Source organism: Thermobia domestica, chromosome 5 (genome assembly GCF_964235325.1).
Source record: "Thermobia domestica chromosome 5, izTheDome1.hap1.1, whole genome shotgun sequence".
NCBI lineage: Eukaryota > Metazoa > Arthropoda > Insecta > Zygentoma > Lepismatidae > Thermobia > Thermobia domestica.
The window spans coordinates 130,175,624-130,191,677 of record NC_137458.1 but is presented as its reverse complement, the minus strand read 5'-3'; the positions used below and the strand labels follow the sequence as shown (position 1 = coordinate 130,191,677).

The 16,054-nt window shown below is 31.4% G+C and overlaps 1 protein-coding gene across 3 annotated transcripts in view; it reads right to left on the bottom strand.

Moving 5' to 3' along the window:
• Positions 1-446: 446 nt before the first annotated feature.
• LOC145686127 (protein croquemort-like) overlaps positions 447-16,054 on the bottom strand; it is a 100,497-nt gene continuing 84,889 nt past the window's right edge. For all 3 annotated transcript variants that reach the window (XM_081759103.1, XM_081759104.1, XM_081759102.1), the window contains exons 8-9: positions 14,168-14,241; positions 447-11,814 (exon numbers count right to left, since the gene is read on the bottom strand). In XM_081759103.1, coding sequence (XP_081615229.1) covers positions 11,565-11,814; positions 14,168-14,241 — 324 coding nt within the window. In that variant the 3' untranslated portion in view covers positions 447-11,564. The remainder of the gene's footprint in view (positions 11,815-14,167; positions 14,242-16,054) is intronic.

Sequence of the window (16,054 nt, the reverse complement as noted above, 5' to 3'; positions counted from 1 at the left end):
ACCTACAAAAATATTTCTGTATTTTTTTTATTACTCTAGATCTGAACACTGAACACATACAGTATTGAGGAATATTTCTTCCTTTTTTGTATCAAAATAAAATTTCACATATACTACAGAAATTACATTAAAATAAGTTCATCCTTCTTTAATAACTTATAAAACACACTGTCATTTTACACTATTACCACATATATTTATCAAACATTGATCAAAGAAATTGTTTTACGCAAATAAAACAAATTTCGCAGCAAACATATTAATATGTATTTGTGAAGCTGATTGATTATTCACTTCCACTTCGAAAACATCATGTTTTCACAAGAAAATAAGCAAACAAAAATATGCATATACATATTTGGAAACAAGATATTATACGAAAGACTGAATCTAAATAATAGAGGTTACACACACTCTTTACGCATATGCAATATACAGTCTTTGGGAAGTAAAACTAAAATAAATTACCTTATACTTGAGGTCCCAGATTCGAAATCGGACAAGACCTAGTCTAACAGCATTTTTTCTTATTTTTACCAGCTACTGACAAAGAAATTCGATTGGGGTTGTTTTGTACTTCCGCCCGTCTATCGCCCATTGGAATTAATTTTTGAATGATAACAGATAAAGAAAAACGGGCTTCAGTTTCTAAATTTCTGTCTATTCCGTAGGACTCCACTACTTGTCCCATCGAAAAATCAAGTGTGTTTTGATCATGTACAAAAACACCTTCTATAGATATATTCTCATTAATTTGTATTTGAAAAAAAGAAAAGAAATTTCGAAAATTTTTAACGCAATTGAATTAATTGACGTCACTAAGAGCTGCTTCCATCAGTTCTGAAGTAGGTTTCGTGGCGTACTATTAAAATGCAGAGTTAGTTTGTAGTTTTTAAATAAACGAAACGCCTTATCATTAATTAACCGAAATAAACACTATATTTCCAACTATTTACACTGAACTCAGGGGCCGCTCTTTTTCAAGCCCGTGTTTTCTTTCAGCCTGACTAAGCGAGTAGTGGAATCCTTCAAAAGAATTTGTACCTTTTGGAAAAACAGAGAACCGAAGTTGAAAGGCATAAATGTACTATAACTTGCAGAAATTGTTAAGAGCATGTAAAGTTAAATAAATGAATAGATCGTTTGATAAAAAATGTGCTAATTGCAAAAAGGACAAATATTTAAGTATCAGCTAAAATATAAACAATGGCTTATAAAATTAAACAAATTATGTATTACTGAATTGGCGATTCTAGCTGTCTCCTCTGTAAATAACACAAACGAATTCTCAAATAGCGGGAATCATACATAGATTATAACACCTAAATTATACATTCAAGCAATATGTCAATATTAGCACATATGATTACACAAATAATTATTCAAAATATGCAAGGAATGTCATATATATCAAGAGAACTATTTGTCGAGTTTTATACTACGAATTATTTCCACGGGCAAATGTGAGTCTGAAAGAGATAAGAGGCTTCGATTTACAAAGTTTAGCACAGTGATCAGAACTGAATATAAATCTTACCAAACCAATTAAATATATCTTATAATAATATATCAAAAGATTACTTATATTGGCACACAAAAGTCTCATTAATACTTTAAAGATGAGGAAGTTAACAAAATGTTTAACTAAGGCAGGTAATTTTTTCGTACATTATTTACTTTATTATTATTCTGTAAAAGAGATATTCAATTATAAAATCAAAGGATATAATAACTAAAGAGCTCAGAGGAAAATATGATTAAATTGTGATATTTTAGATATTATTGGCTTATTTGTAAATCGCTCTCCAAAAGTGATGTCCAAAAATTTTACATTTAAAATCCTAAATGTGCATATCATCATCATAGGTATTCTGCCTGTATTGGCAGCTCACTTGCTGAAATCGAGAAGTTTCCATACTCCACGATCTTCTGCTAACCTCTTAGTCTTCTCGTACGATTTTTCTTTTTTGATATCGTCCATTAATAGTCTCCTTCGTCCCCTCCCTCTTTCCTGCCAACATACCCTCTAGCAAATCCCTCATGATACAGTTCCTTCTTATCGAATATCTCAACCAGTTTCTCTCCCCCTTTTTAATAATATCTAAAATTGTTCTTTTTTTCCCAAACCATTTCCAAGACCTCATTCGTTTTCCGCTCGATCCAGCTAATTTTCTCCATTCGTCTTCACACCCACATTTCGAAAGTTTTCCAGTCGTTTTTCATCATTTTTTGCGTAATGTCCATGTTTCTGACCCATACAGTACAATAAGTCAGCATTATTGTAAATAATTTTAAAAATTAACTAAGATTGTCGTTCATACCTACAATAACGTATGCTGAATGACGATGAAAAGAAGAGAGCAATCAGCAGAATCCAGACAAGATTCCTTATAATCTGGAGAAAAAAAAAATCGAATAGGAAATGAGGTTTATAAGGAATGTACGAAACCAGGAAGACAGTGTATATAAATCAAGACTAAGTTGATATGGTATGGATATGTAGAAAGTACGAAAGAAAATTGACTAATTTGTACTTAAGTCCTCTGTCAGCACGAAGGCTAAATAGAACGAGACCTACACTTTATAGTAAGATCTAAACTATTGTTTCCACCGGAGGTCAATCTAGGAGCTTCATGTAACGAAGGCGTACAAACATAAGTGCTAGCCACTAGATCAGTGAAGAGGGCTATGACACGATGGAGTACAAAGAGTAACATGGGAAAAGTTTCAAAATGAGTAATGAAGCAAGTTGTTGCAGACCGCTACGTACGCAGGAATTTATTTCGAGAGAGATCGAAAGCTTGGGAAAGGGGGAGGGAGAAATTCAATATGAGCATGAATTATATTAAAATTTCTAAAATCATACCTAAAATTAGATTAAATTTACAGAAAAGGCGAGATTTCGGTGGAGGGGGCCATCTGGATCCGCTGGACACTTTCTGCAAACATTCTGGTTGCAGATGCTTCATACACACCTAGAATTTTAAGGAACTTTTGTGATGGTGAACCTAAGTTCTTGCTAGTACCTTTAAATATTTCAAAACTCGTGTTTTCATATTTTCTAAATTTCCTTCTGAGCCCTTCAATCATTTCCACCCAAATCTTAACTGATTCTTTATCTATTAGTAAACATTATTACCGTTGATCTTGTTTTAATAATTTTAGTGTTGAATTCATTTAAATTATTCGAATAGAATTACCAGTTAATAGTCTTTACTGCTAAGAAGTGAAGTAAGCTTTTGTAGAGATTTAATTATTTTATGCTTACCTGCCTGCATCCATACTTGACAAATAGTAAAATGAAAATCTACTTCATTCCGGCCCTTTAATTTTACTCATAATAATGCTGATGTTTAAGTTTACCACCATGTAGTGGCTAAAACTCTATGCAACTACCTTGCTAGACATCTTACACTCTAAACACATAAAAAGTTTAATTCTGGAACTTAGCTACTAATATATATATATATTTAAATTTATTGAAAAAATATGTATCACAGACACAAACGTCAGGTCTATGTGTTAAGACAAAGGAAGACAAAAATTTGATATGTCTTTAGGCACAACACACAGACTATAAACAATCATATATAAGCGGAAAAAAGTCAAGTACATATTAAATAAGTATAATGAAATTCAATATGGCATCACGCACTTAGTTTCACTGAAATCATATTTTGCAGTAACTATAACGCTGAAATATGAACTTTCGGCTGCACTAAATCAAATATAATTTTGCTTCTTATTCATAAATTTATTAGCTCCCGGCGTAAGCATATAGGAGCTCATTAACACTAAATTGACTCGTCTGTTGTACGTCTATAATATTTACTAGAAGTATGTAAAATTATACAAATCTGAAGTTCTATCTTCAAAACAAACGGCAACCAAGATACATTTCCTGAAATTAAACGTTCCCAGAAAAATTTGCATACTTAAATGTGTTTTCATATGCTTTTAATGCACTGTAAATATTTTTTTTATTATCTAAGTAGAATACTAGCTTCTCTTTAGTCTACACTTGTTAAATTCTCTACTTTAAAACTCTATGGATCTATACACTAGCAACTAACAAAACATTTTTCTTAAAAATGACTTAGTGTATATTAACTACTAATGCATATCTCATTGTTAGGCCAACGGCTAGCCAGGGTTAACATAAAGTGGTTTTAAAAATTCATGTCATGGCAACAACTATTATACTTCTTTAAAACTTGAATTGTTAATTTGACCCTGAAATCTCCATCAAAGTTGATAGTATGATTTTGATGTATAAGGTGCAATTACTTTATAAATTTTGTTTCATTATCGATACTAAAAATAAGTTTCACTACCTTCCGAGATGTCAATCTAAATTACACTACCTATAAAATGAAACATTACCTAACTAGCCTATTTGGATAACGGCTATATTTCATAAAATTAGATTGCAAACTCGCTTTACAATGATTCCTGTTATGAATCAAAACACGTGTGAACTTCTGAATAATCAAATATATAATTTTAACCTGGCAATACTTGTTCAGAATTCAATACAGTGCCCAATTACAGCTAAGTTTTTGTTCCTTAATTTTCCTTTTCCTCTTTTTGCCCTTCCTACTTTATGATGCGTCCAGCAAAAGAGTTACAACATACTTTCTTTAGTGCTGTGATAGTGAAACATGTGTACCGAAATTACAAATTATACATTGTATTTGTAAGCTGTGATTATTATTGACAAGATTCTTATGACACACTACATTACTTTTCCTCCTCTTGGTTGGAAGAACTTGGAAACAGTTTGTATCTGTACTACACAGTATCTGTACACACACATACAGAAATTAAGTTTGTAACTGTATCACATCCACAATTGCTAGAGAATACACGAAGAATTATTACATTATGCAATTATTGCTGTTCTACTGAGAAATATATTAGTGCCATCACTATGAGCAATAGTTTTAGGTTGTTTCATCCACTTATAATTTGTTTTAAGAGCATGGCAAGACTTACAAAGCTATAAAATGATGGACATCAATTCTTTGTGCGCTTATGTCCTCTATAATAGAGAGACTCAAGATTTAAAAAAAAAAAAAAAAAAAAAATCACGAAATTAGGCTGGAAACTATTATTTCCTTAACCTTTTCAACGTTGTGGATGTTATTTGAGAAGTGTTCGTAAACAACAGGAAATTTGATTCTGCTTCCTTTTTTTTTAGTTAATGCGTTAAACTTATCAGTTATTCATCCACAAAAAAAACAATATTCACTAGATGCATTCAATATAAACACAGCAACACGTTAAATAAATGCTATCATTTCCAAGTTCACAATCACTAGACTAGCAAGTGCTTCCATACTTTTTTTTTAATCACTTACACATTAATAACAAACTTCAAATATGTTTTTCGAACTACGACCATTGGCTTATATATAGGGAACAGTTCCATAACTTACAAAAATCATTACAAATTAAATATTTAAGTTAATGTTCCCTGATTATGCCTTTTATTGTAAACGAGGCGAATAATTAATAAAAGTGAGTAGTTATGAAATAATCTGATGGAATGTAAATGTGGAAGGAAACGGGAGAACACGAAAACTTACGTACATAATAATGTCCACCACAAATTTACATGGACTGGGATGAAACCCTCGCACCACCAAAGGTGAGTACTGTACGATTGAATCACCACGTTCCCTAAGTAATGTTTAAGATAGTCTGATAAATAGCTGTGGAATATTTGTACAAGGTGGCGAGATTTTTACTTTGTTACCTGAGGTTTTACTAAAAACGTTTGCCATCCTTTTTATTATAAATTAACTTATTGAAAAAGAAAACCGCGGTACCCGATTAGTTTTTCAACGTTTTCTTGAATGACTTACGTCCTTCACACACCATTTATACCTATTTTGCCGTTGCTAATTAGAATTGTAAATTCTCTTTCTCGAAATGGCTCTTCTGCTGAATATAAAAAGTTATCCATTTTGACTACCGAGACTTTCTGTGGCTAAATGGCTAGTATGACTGTCTTTGGTGCAGAAGACTATGTAAATTCCATTCCCGATGGGAGTAAGTGATTCCTTCATATATTAAGCTGTAGGTGCTCGTCTCATATAGCTTCGGCAATTAAAAGGGACCCGAAACTCTAAAACAAACAAATTATTTTTAATAATGCTGCTAACATTCGCGTATCAGTTTGAATTTTGAAACCCACATACGTTGTATCAAAGCTGAAATATTTAATTCAGAAGCTTGTAATAAAATACTAGAAAACATAAAGGAACACCTTTTAACATGAACACATGTACAAATAGCTGTAAGTTTGATTCTGCCGTGGTACCAACGTCACCAGAAAAATATTTTTTTTTTTAACATATCCATTCGTTCAGTTTTGAACTTAAGCAATTGGTTTGGCAATATATTAACAAATATTTTTATTTCACCAACAAAGTGATTGTTTTAAATTTACTGCAATATTTTACAGTGAACTGAAATAGATAATGTATTGACTTCTTCATGTAAGTAATCCATTCTAAACTTTAACAACCTTATTTTCTTAACAATGCAACTACATTACAAAAAGATATTTTACACCTTGTATTAATAAGTCATTTTTAAAATCAAGAAGAAATTTGGGACGGGTTAAGTTACTACATAATACTCGATGTTCTCTTAATAACAATTCTACCACATTATGCAGAAAGCTAGATACCTTAGATTTGTATTTAATAAAATCTCTAAAAATCAACAGCAGTCATTACTTCCTACAGTATAATTTCATTCCAAAATTATCTCAACGATCTTGGGTATGAAATATATTGCGTCACTGGAACGTTTTGCACTGGAAACTACTATAAATTCAAAAATGTATATTATTTTATCTATATCTGTACGTTGAATTACTTGTAGTTATGAAGCTGTAGTGGATGGAAGGAAATACAGTGCTAAATAAATACTTAGTGTAAACAACGACGAAGATGTTTAATTTTTGGTTTAAAAAGATGGTAAAAATTATATTTACATTTATTCTTTCTTTACATTTCAGACTAAATTCCAGAATCTTACTGAATTAATTAACTTTGATAAATGATAATGCCAATTCGTTATTTTAATTTTATGTTTGAAAGAATATGTCGTTCATTGTACCTAGAAATAAATAACGTACAGTGTGTTTTAAAAATGTTATCTTCCAGTTAAAAGTCATTCACGAAACAATAGGAAGTTCTAATATGCAACGAGTCATCATTATACATATACGTTTTCCTTTCATAAAATTATACCTATTTAATAAAATTTTAATAAAACAGAAATAATTGCTTTTCAAGTACTTGTTAGACAAGACTGTACACTATGTCGAAAGATGCAAAGCATACCGCTGATATAACCTGTCGTGTTAATATCTTCTGAAAATGAATTTCTACTTCAATTTAATAACATTCTTTTACAATATTACGTAAAATATTATTTTGAAATGTCCTGGAAAGACACTCAAATTGACAATCAATGTTAAATTGACAACTGAGGCAAGTAATTTCTCAAGGAGACACTGGCTTATTTCATATTTATGCAACTCAAATATTAGATAATCTTCATTTTTTCCTTTTCCTTTTTTCTTTTCTTTTCTTTTTTTTAACTTTTAAATATGAACCACTGGGAAAGAAACGAAACAAACTCAGCTCTCAACAGGGCTGCCAAATTCCGCATATTAAAATTCGGATTACAATTTAAAAATGTAAACTTCAGTAAGAATGATTTAAGAGTCTTCATCCCGGCGAAATTAAAATACCGCTAATTTTACAGTAATTATGTGATATCTTCAAATAGATAAAAGATAATCGAAATGTGGAACAAGAGCGCCCTAGACAATATTATTTTGCATGAGAAACCGTTATCACGACTCACTTATCTGCTTTCGATTTCGAGCCATTTTGAAAATCGGCATTTATTTTCGCTTTTCTAAACAGTTGAAAACGGAAAGCCACTAGGTAACTTGTGATAACGGTACCTCACGCAAAATAATATTGTCTAGGGCGCTCTTGTTCCATATTTCAATTATCTTTTTATCTATTTGAAGATATCACATAATTACTGTAAAATTAGCGGTATTTTAATTTCGCCGGGATGAAGACTCTTAAGAAGAATCTATTTGAAAATCTTTTTGAATACTTAAAATTCCTAACTCGATTCACGTGTTATAATTTTTTTTATTATTATTTGTTGAAAAGCAAGTTCTTAAAAAAAACTTTAAAGTAAAAACAATAAGTACCAATTTGAGCATTTTTTTTTCTTTCTTTGCAAAACTGATTTAACGTATCTTAATTACCTTCGTCTTTATTCAGAAACTTTGATACGCTATTGCGATAACAATTATAATAATAAACATTTTACTTTTTTAATTCTGCAATACATTTGTTTCTCAAACCATGTACGCAAACTCCTCATCTCTACAAATGAACCACAAAACTAGATTTGACACACAACCTTCCGCAGTGTCATATCCCATCACAACTGGCAAGAAAATGAACACGAAAAAAATCGTTTAGGATGAGAATTTTTTCTTAAATTTCTTGTTCATACAGTATCAAGGAGACTCAATAGTTTTCCAAAGTAGTACATCAGTTTGAGTACCTCTCAATTTTTATTATTATTTTGTTTTTTCAGTTTTGCAGAACAGGGGTATACTGTGAAATTTGGGATTACCCTGCGAAGCGCAGAATGTCTGGCAACCCTGTTCCTCTGTAGAATATATATATATATATATATATATATATATATATATATATATATATATATATATATATATATATATATAAACACCGGCATTACATTACCATCTAAAGTACCGTCATATTTAACGAAATAATTGATCATCACACACAAATGAATGCTTAACAGGCTTACGCTATAATTTCAATGTCATCTGCCTGAAATTTCAATACTACTACTAATATTACAATACACGTAGTAATCTTAATATATTAGTAGACCACTTCCATTTGCACTATAGCAATTGACTCATTTAAAACAGATTAATTGACAAAGTTTGTTCTCTAGTGCTCAGTAACAGGCAAACAAGCTCAAACATTCCTTCAATCAATCAATCAATGAATTCAAAACGAGTCAGTAACAATTAAGAACTGTCAGTGCTCATGAAGTAAAAGAACATCAAAACCTGGCAGAATTTCAATGAAAGACAATTCTATTTGAATTCAAAATTGAATAGGATTATTCATTCGGCGTGCAAGGGTAAACATTAATTGAATACTTCATAATGTTTGGCTTTAATAGATTGTACTCATTGATTATTTAAGTCTTGAAAATATGCACATAATTAAAAAAAAAAAAAATGTTCTTAGATCAGGGAAATTTCAACCAGTTCGTGATACTTCCATCACAACATAAGAACAACTATTGATATTCGAATACTCAGTACTGATTATATACTTTTACAGAAGACAAAGAAGAAACAAAGATATACTTCGTTGAAAATTTTACGAAAATTATAACAGGAAATAATTGACATACATACGAAATTCAATAATCTCTTAGGAAAAACTATCAATGCAAGTATTTTATCAATCCACTCACTTTGCCTATTAATTATATATAAGCGATACACTGGATGCATTCACAGCTATCCTTCTTTTCCAAAGCTTGCAACTAGATGATTTATTGTCTTGACGATAGTAATTTGTTTTTCTTTCTTTATTTTTTTTTTCAAGAAAAATATAAATACTCAACAATTTTAAAAGAAACCTTAAGAACTCACCACGTATACTACTAGCACAGTTAACAAAATTATTTCGATTACCATGGAAAGATTACCTTCTGATATATCCACAAGTAAAAGTTTAAAAAAAAAAGAAACGTATAATAAAAGTGAGTTACGTTATTATTTGCATTGCAACTTGCAAGCGTGCATTATCGTTACGAGCTGTATTGATTTAACTCAGTTTTACAATATATATATTACATTATCTTTCTTAATATAAAATTATTTTATTCCTTTTTCTTATCTTTAGAATCGAGTGGTTTTCTTCTTTCGTACACTTTCTGGGAGTTCTATAAAGATTACTCAATGTATTCCACCAAGCAATTTTCTGACAGTGATTGTATAGTCACGAGCAAAAGTGAATGTACTTCTATCAACATCTCCCAGAACGATCGATAATTTTAATTCAATTTTATTTTGGTATAGACAGAAAGTAATTTGCTTTTGAGTACTTAAACCTGTCTTTTAATTGATGAGTTCATTTGCTAAATCTTGACGATAAAACAAGGACAGTGTGACTGTTCCTTTCAGCAGCAGGGCCGCGGTAGCTCAGTGGTAGAGCGTTCAGTTCTCGTGTGTGGAGTCCCTGGTTCAATTCTCGCTCTAGCCAAGTGAATTTTGCACTGGACAAACACCGTGTGAGGGGAGGGTTCTTGGAGTTCTTCCGTTTCCTCCCACTTTCTTCATTCTAGTATTTCATTCATTTCTTATCCAAGTGCCATATCTGGAGCATTGGACTGTATGGTTCAGAGACTTGGACATTACGAAAGTTAGAGAAGAAATATTTAGAGAGCTTCGAATTGTGACGTTGGAGGGAAATGGAGAAGATAAAATGGACAGAGAGAACAACAAACGAAGATGTTTTAAAACGGATAGGAGAGAAGAGGATACTTCTAGCCAGCATTCTTCGTAGGAAGGCCAAGTGGATTGGGCACATTTTGCGAAGAAATTGTCTTCTTCATACCGCCATAGAAGGAAAGATGGAAGGAAAGCGAGGAATAGGAAGAAGAACAAAACTGATCGATGATTTGAAAAATAGACAAAAATACTGGGAGTTAAAAGTGGAAGCTGAAGATCGAGAAACGTGGAAGAAACATTTCCAGGTCCAAATTTAAAATTAAAATCTCATTAGTCCCAGGACCTGCCGAAAGGCAGAATAAATGTGTAAAAAAATTATAGCTGTTAATTAACACTCATATTCTAATATTTACGCACATATTACTTGTAAACACACAAGAGATGTTAAAATTCCAGTTAAAAGTACAAGTAGGATGTGATGATTCCTTTTCGCTGGTGACTTGAAAGGCGATTAATTATGATAAATAAAACTCATAACAGATGTTAAAATTTTAGTCATATTGTGTCACAATTTTCTATGTACGAGATAGAACATATTAGGAACATATTTAACACAACTGTATATTTTAATAAATCTTTCACGTTCACACAGTGATTAAAAAAAAAAAATCTTTAAGATTAGACTAATTTGTTCACTATCACTTATTTTGTTAGAAAGCTTACCATTTGCGAAGCTGAGGTAACTCAATTCAATTTAGTATTAGTGTTGCCACGGGATTTAGTGTTGCTAACAATACCAGCAGACTAGAAAATCGCAAACGAACCAATTACAATGTATTTAAAATGACGAAGTGAAGACTAGGACTACATCAAAAGGTAACCTTTATAACAATTCTCCAGGACAAAAACCCGTAGCACATACTTCACACATACATATGAGACTTCATACACTTTGAGCAAACAAACATGTATTATTAAAGAGCACCATTCTTTTAATGACAAATGACTTTCATGATGTATCACTCTGTTCATTAATGAGAGGATCTTTGTCACTCCTATACCACCCTTTGCGCAAATGTAATAAAGCTCCAACAATAAGAAACAGAAGCCCTATACCCAATATAACGAAGCCCGAACCTGTTCCAACGGCTGGCATAATAAGCAACATTTTTATCTGTGTTGCTAAGCTCTCACTGATGTATGCTTTTTGTTCTAACCACACCATTGGGAAGAAAGCTGTTGGCACATTTTTGTATAACCTGGAAAGAAATTTGATAATAAATATCTTATTCAAAAGTAACAAGGCATTTGACAATGCATGCAATAAACTTTTTTTTTTTTTTTTTTTTCGAATAACTGTACATTTAGCATATGTGCTTCTGGTAATATGGTACAGGGTTTGATATATGGTAAGGTTGCATGTAGCTTGAGTCTCACAATAAATTCTATGTCCCCCTCTCATAACTTTGACGTTAAAAAGACGTTGAAATCCAAATAAATACAATAATACAATGCAAAAGCTTTGTAGCAAGATTCTAAAAATACGATAAAGTATCAAAAGTTTATTTCGATTCACCATCTGCGAGAAAGAAGTGCCAACAAAAGCTGCTTATTTCTAAATACACCACTAAAAACAGTGTCAAACTATACTGTGCATACCTTAAATTTTTATGAATAGAACCTCACTTTTTTATTACCAATTTTAATGTAACCAGTTCAATCAGCTCGCATTAGGTCTTCAGAGAGCCAGTTTTAAATTTTTTCATAATGAGTCATTAAAATTTTTCGTTTATAAAGAAAATAATAACTTACTTTACAAGTTTCGCTCGAATTATAAAGATACCAACAGTGTTATCTATATATATAAAAGAGAACGTACAAAATCCTTTGTCCGCTCATCACGCTAATACGGCTGAACCAATTTCTTTCATTTTTGGGGGGTTATTAGGATTTGGACCCTAGATGGTTTTTATCATATCACTTTAATTTTTAATTACCAGTGTCTTGAGATAATTGACCATTCAAGTGTCCATAACGTACAAATCCTTTGTTATTAGTTCATCATAGGTAAAAATAAACGTATTTATATGCAACCCGCATGACCGTGTCACTCGGCGGGTTAACATAAATGACAGGCGATATACAGCGGAAAATAGCTTGAATCTTCTGTTTAAAATTTTTTAATTGATTTGCTTATTTTTACAGACACTTTTACAATATGCCAGCACCGGGATGACCGCAGCGAAGCGGGGCGGGTTAACATAAATGACAGGCGATATAATGTTAAGATTTACTGCAATCTTCTATGGTTTTTATCATATCACTTGAAAGCGAAAAAGTAAAAATTATCTAAGTAACAAAGTTTATTGCGTTCCGGGGTGACCGCAGCGAAGCGGGGTGAACGCTGCTAGTTACTAATAACAAAACAGACGGCTTAGAGCCACTAAACAACTCCTAAGTGAGTCAATTCAATGAAATATAAAAAGAAAACTATATTATTTAATTTATTGCTGAATATTGATTTTGAATAAACTGTATATTCGTTTTTGATGTCTTTAACTACTATCATTCGCGTAAAAAATGACAATACAGAATTGGGTGCGGAAGATTTTGAGTGAGTGAATTCCTTTATGTGATCACGACTCTGCATTTTAAGTATACAGTAATAGAATGATGAGACACAGTAACGATAAGAAACAATGAATTTAAAAGGAAAAGAATGCAGAATACTGTTAGTGTGTGGAAAACTAATGTTACACAGAAGCAGCACGAAGCAGTTAACGGTAATATTTCTGGCCATACAGTTTAGCTACTGTTTATATATACACATTACAGGAACATATACTTTGGTCTTAGTTATGTGTGCAAATTGGAATTTGTTGTAGTCTGAGATTTACAGCTTTATTGAAGTTATTAGTAAATCTGGAGCTATGGGTATATTGAAGTTATGAGTGTACAGACATGAAGATGATTTTAAGGATATTATAAAGAGTAAACAGAATATCGTAAGATATTTAAAAGATATTGTAAGATATTTAAAAGCCAAAGTTTATTTATCTGAGTGGTTCGTCGTGACGTCTGAAAAACCTGCGTGCGATATTTCGTTGACTTTATTCCTGTCAACACTAACGAGTAGTTATTTCTTGATCTGCTTAATTCCATATTTATTTATTTATTTATTTAGTTTTCCGGTGTATAGGAAAAGGAAATCTTCAACTCGTCAACGTTGATAGGAATAAAGTCAACAAAATATTGCAGGTCTTCAAACATCATTTAGGTAAACAAGCTTTGATTTTTATAGAACTTGGACTTATTTGTGAGTTTAATCTAATGAGGCTACGCCTGGTTCATATGTACTGGGACTTCTTTAAGGGAATTGATATAGCCGACAAAGGTAATCTATGCATCCTCTCTTGTAGTTTGATATTCAGTTTCATTTAGTCACTAACAAATACTCAAAAGAAAAATTACACGAATCGTATTGCTCTACAATCAAGTCTACATTATCGAAATAATTGTAAGCATATGCTCAAGTGTTAAAGAGTTCTACCAGAGCTATAATACACTTTCTTTTCATTAAAAGGAAAAAAAAAAAAAAAAAGCACAACTTACCCAATATGAGGTAAAGGCTCAAGAAGAAGATTAACTTGTACCCGAGCAGCTATGTCCAGTGGCACTCCTGTCGTCTGAAAACACCAGAAAAAATAAAATAAATAAGTACATACTAGGACGATATAAATTATTTATTATACTAAGAGGAAATATACAATGATGTTACAATTACATTATGTTTTGCATATACAATGATGTTACAATTACATTATGTTTTGCACTTCAATTTTCGGTGCGATTTATTGTTGAATTCCCAATATTACACCAAGTATTTACAATGTTCCTTCAGGTAATTAAAACAAACCCTTTTTAAAACACATCAATTAACAAATATTGCAGCCCACCCGACCCAGTGCAGTTCTTGCTTCAAGAATAAATTTAAAACTTCTTTATACTTTGTACCAGAAGTATCCACTCATGTTCATCTATTTTTTAAGAGGATCAGCCACACTGAAGTTTAGTACTGTGAATATTATTATAAATTTACAGAGGTCCTTATGTTTAATTAATTCTCATGTTGAAACCTGCTTATATTTCTGTCTACACTTTTTTTGTTTTTTCTTCTTCCATGTTTTCAAAATATTGCAAAAAATAAAGAGAAATTTTTCGAGGACATGGATTAATTTTAGTTAATACTATTCAGAAGAATCAGAAATTACATTATATATTTCAATGTTTCCGCTATTTTGGAAATTGTGGAAAACTGCATGTAAAAGCAATCAAAGTCTCTACAATCAAATAAACTTATAAGTATATTCTATGGTAAGTGAATTAAATACAAGGCCTGTAAAATAAAGTAATGGCAAAACTGAAGGATCGTAGATAAAAATCCAAATGTCGAAATAATCTAACGATCACTACGAAAATATATCATTAAATCCCAATATTACTAATGCCCTGCAAAATTACACGCTGCAGTACACCATAATTACTATTTGTAAACTGAGTCTAACTTAAATACAAAAACACCAACTGCCTGAATTGAACGGATTACGCCCGAGTTATTTCCAAAAACACAAATTTAAATTATTGAGAGAAGTCCAGAGCTTATCTTATTCCATCAAACAGACACGTGAAACTTTCAAACAAGGAAGGCATGCAGAAGACATCCCAATATTTTATGTAAAAGGTTCCCCTTCTAGACTGAGAAATACTCACTTCTATTTCGCTACTATAAACAAATGGCAATTCGAGTCTCTTGTCTCGAAGAAGAACAACTGATGTTATACTCAATTCAGAGAGACCTTTTACATAGAATGTTGAGAACAATCATGATTTAATCTATTCAAGTAAAACAGTTCAGTGTTTGCATTCAAGCCAGACATAAAACATTTACTTAATTATGAAACAGAACATTTGAATATTTACAAATAATTTTGGTGTACTGCAATGTTAGACATGGATCAAAGCAATTTATTAAACCATTTGCAGTTGATTTCAGACCTATATATATATATATATATATATATATATATATATATATATATATATATATATATATATATATATGACAAAAGAACATATCTAATTGAATATAAGTCTGCACAAATTTATCTACAAATAAAAGAGCTGATCTAAAAGAGAAGTGTGTTCGATTTTCTTTACCCTACTAAATAATCCTGTTAAGTACACCTTTTCCAGATTGCTTTTTTTTTTTTTTTTTTTTTAAACCATACTACATTTTTAGCCTTCATGTATCATATTTCTAATCTTCATGTATGATGCAGATTGACAAGTACAGTGAAACCTCTTTTAACGGGCTTCACTGAATAGCGAATATTCCATAATATGGGCACATATTTTTGTCCAGGTATGGGAGAGAACCCTCCCTTTTATGTACACTTTTAAATAAGGACACAGAGTCTTCTTTCACCCCCTACGTTTCAT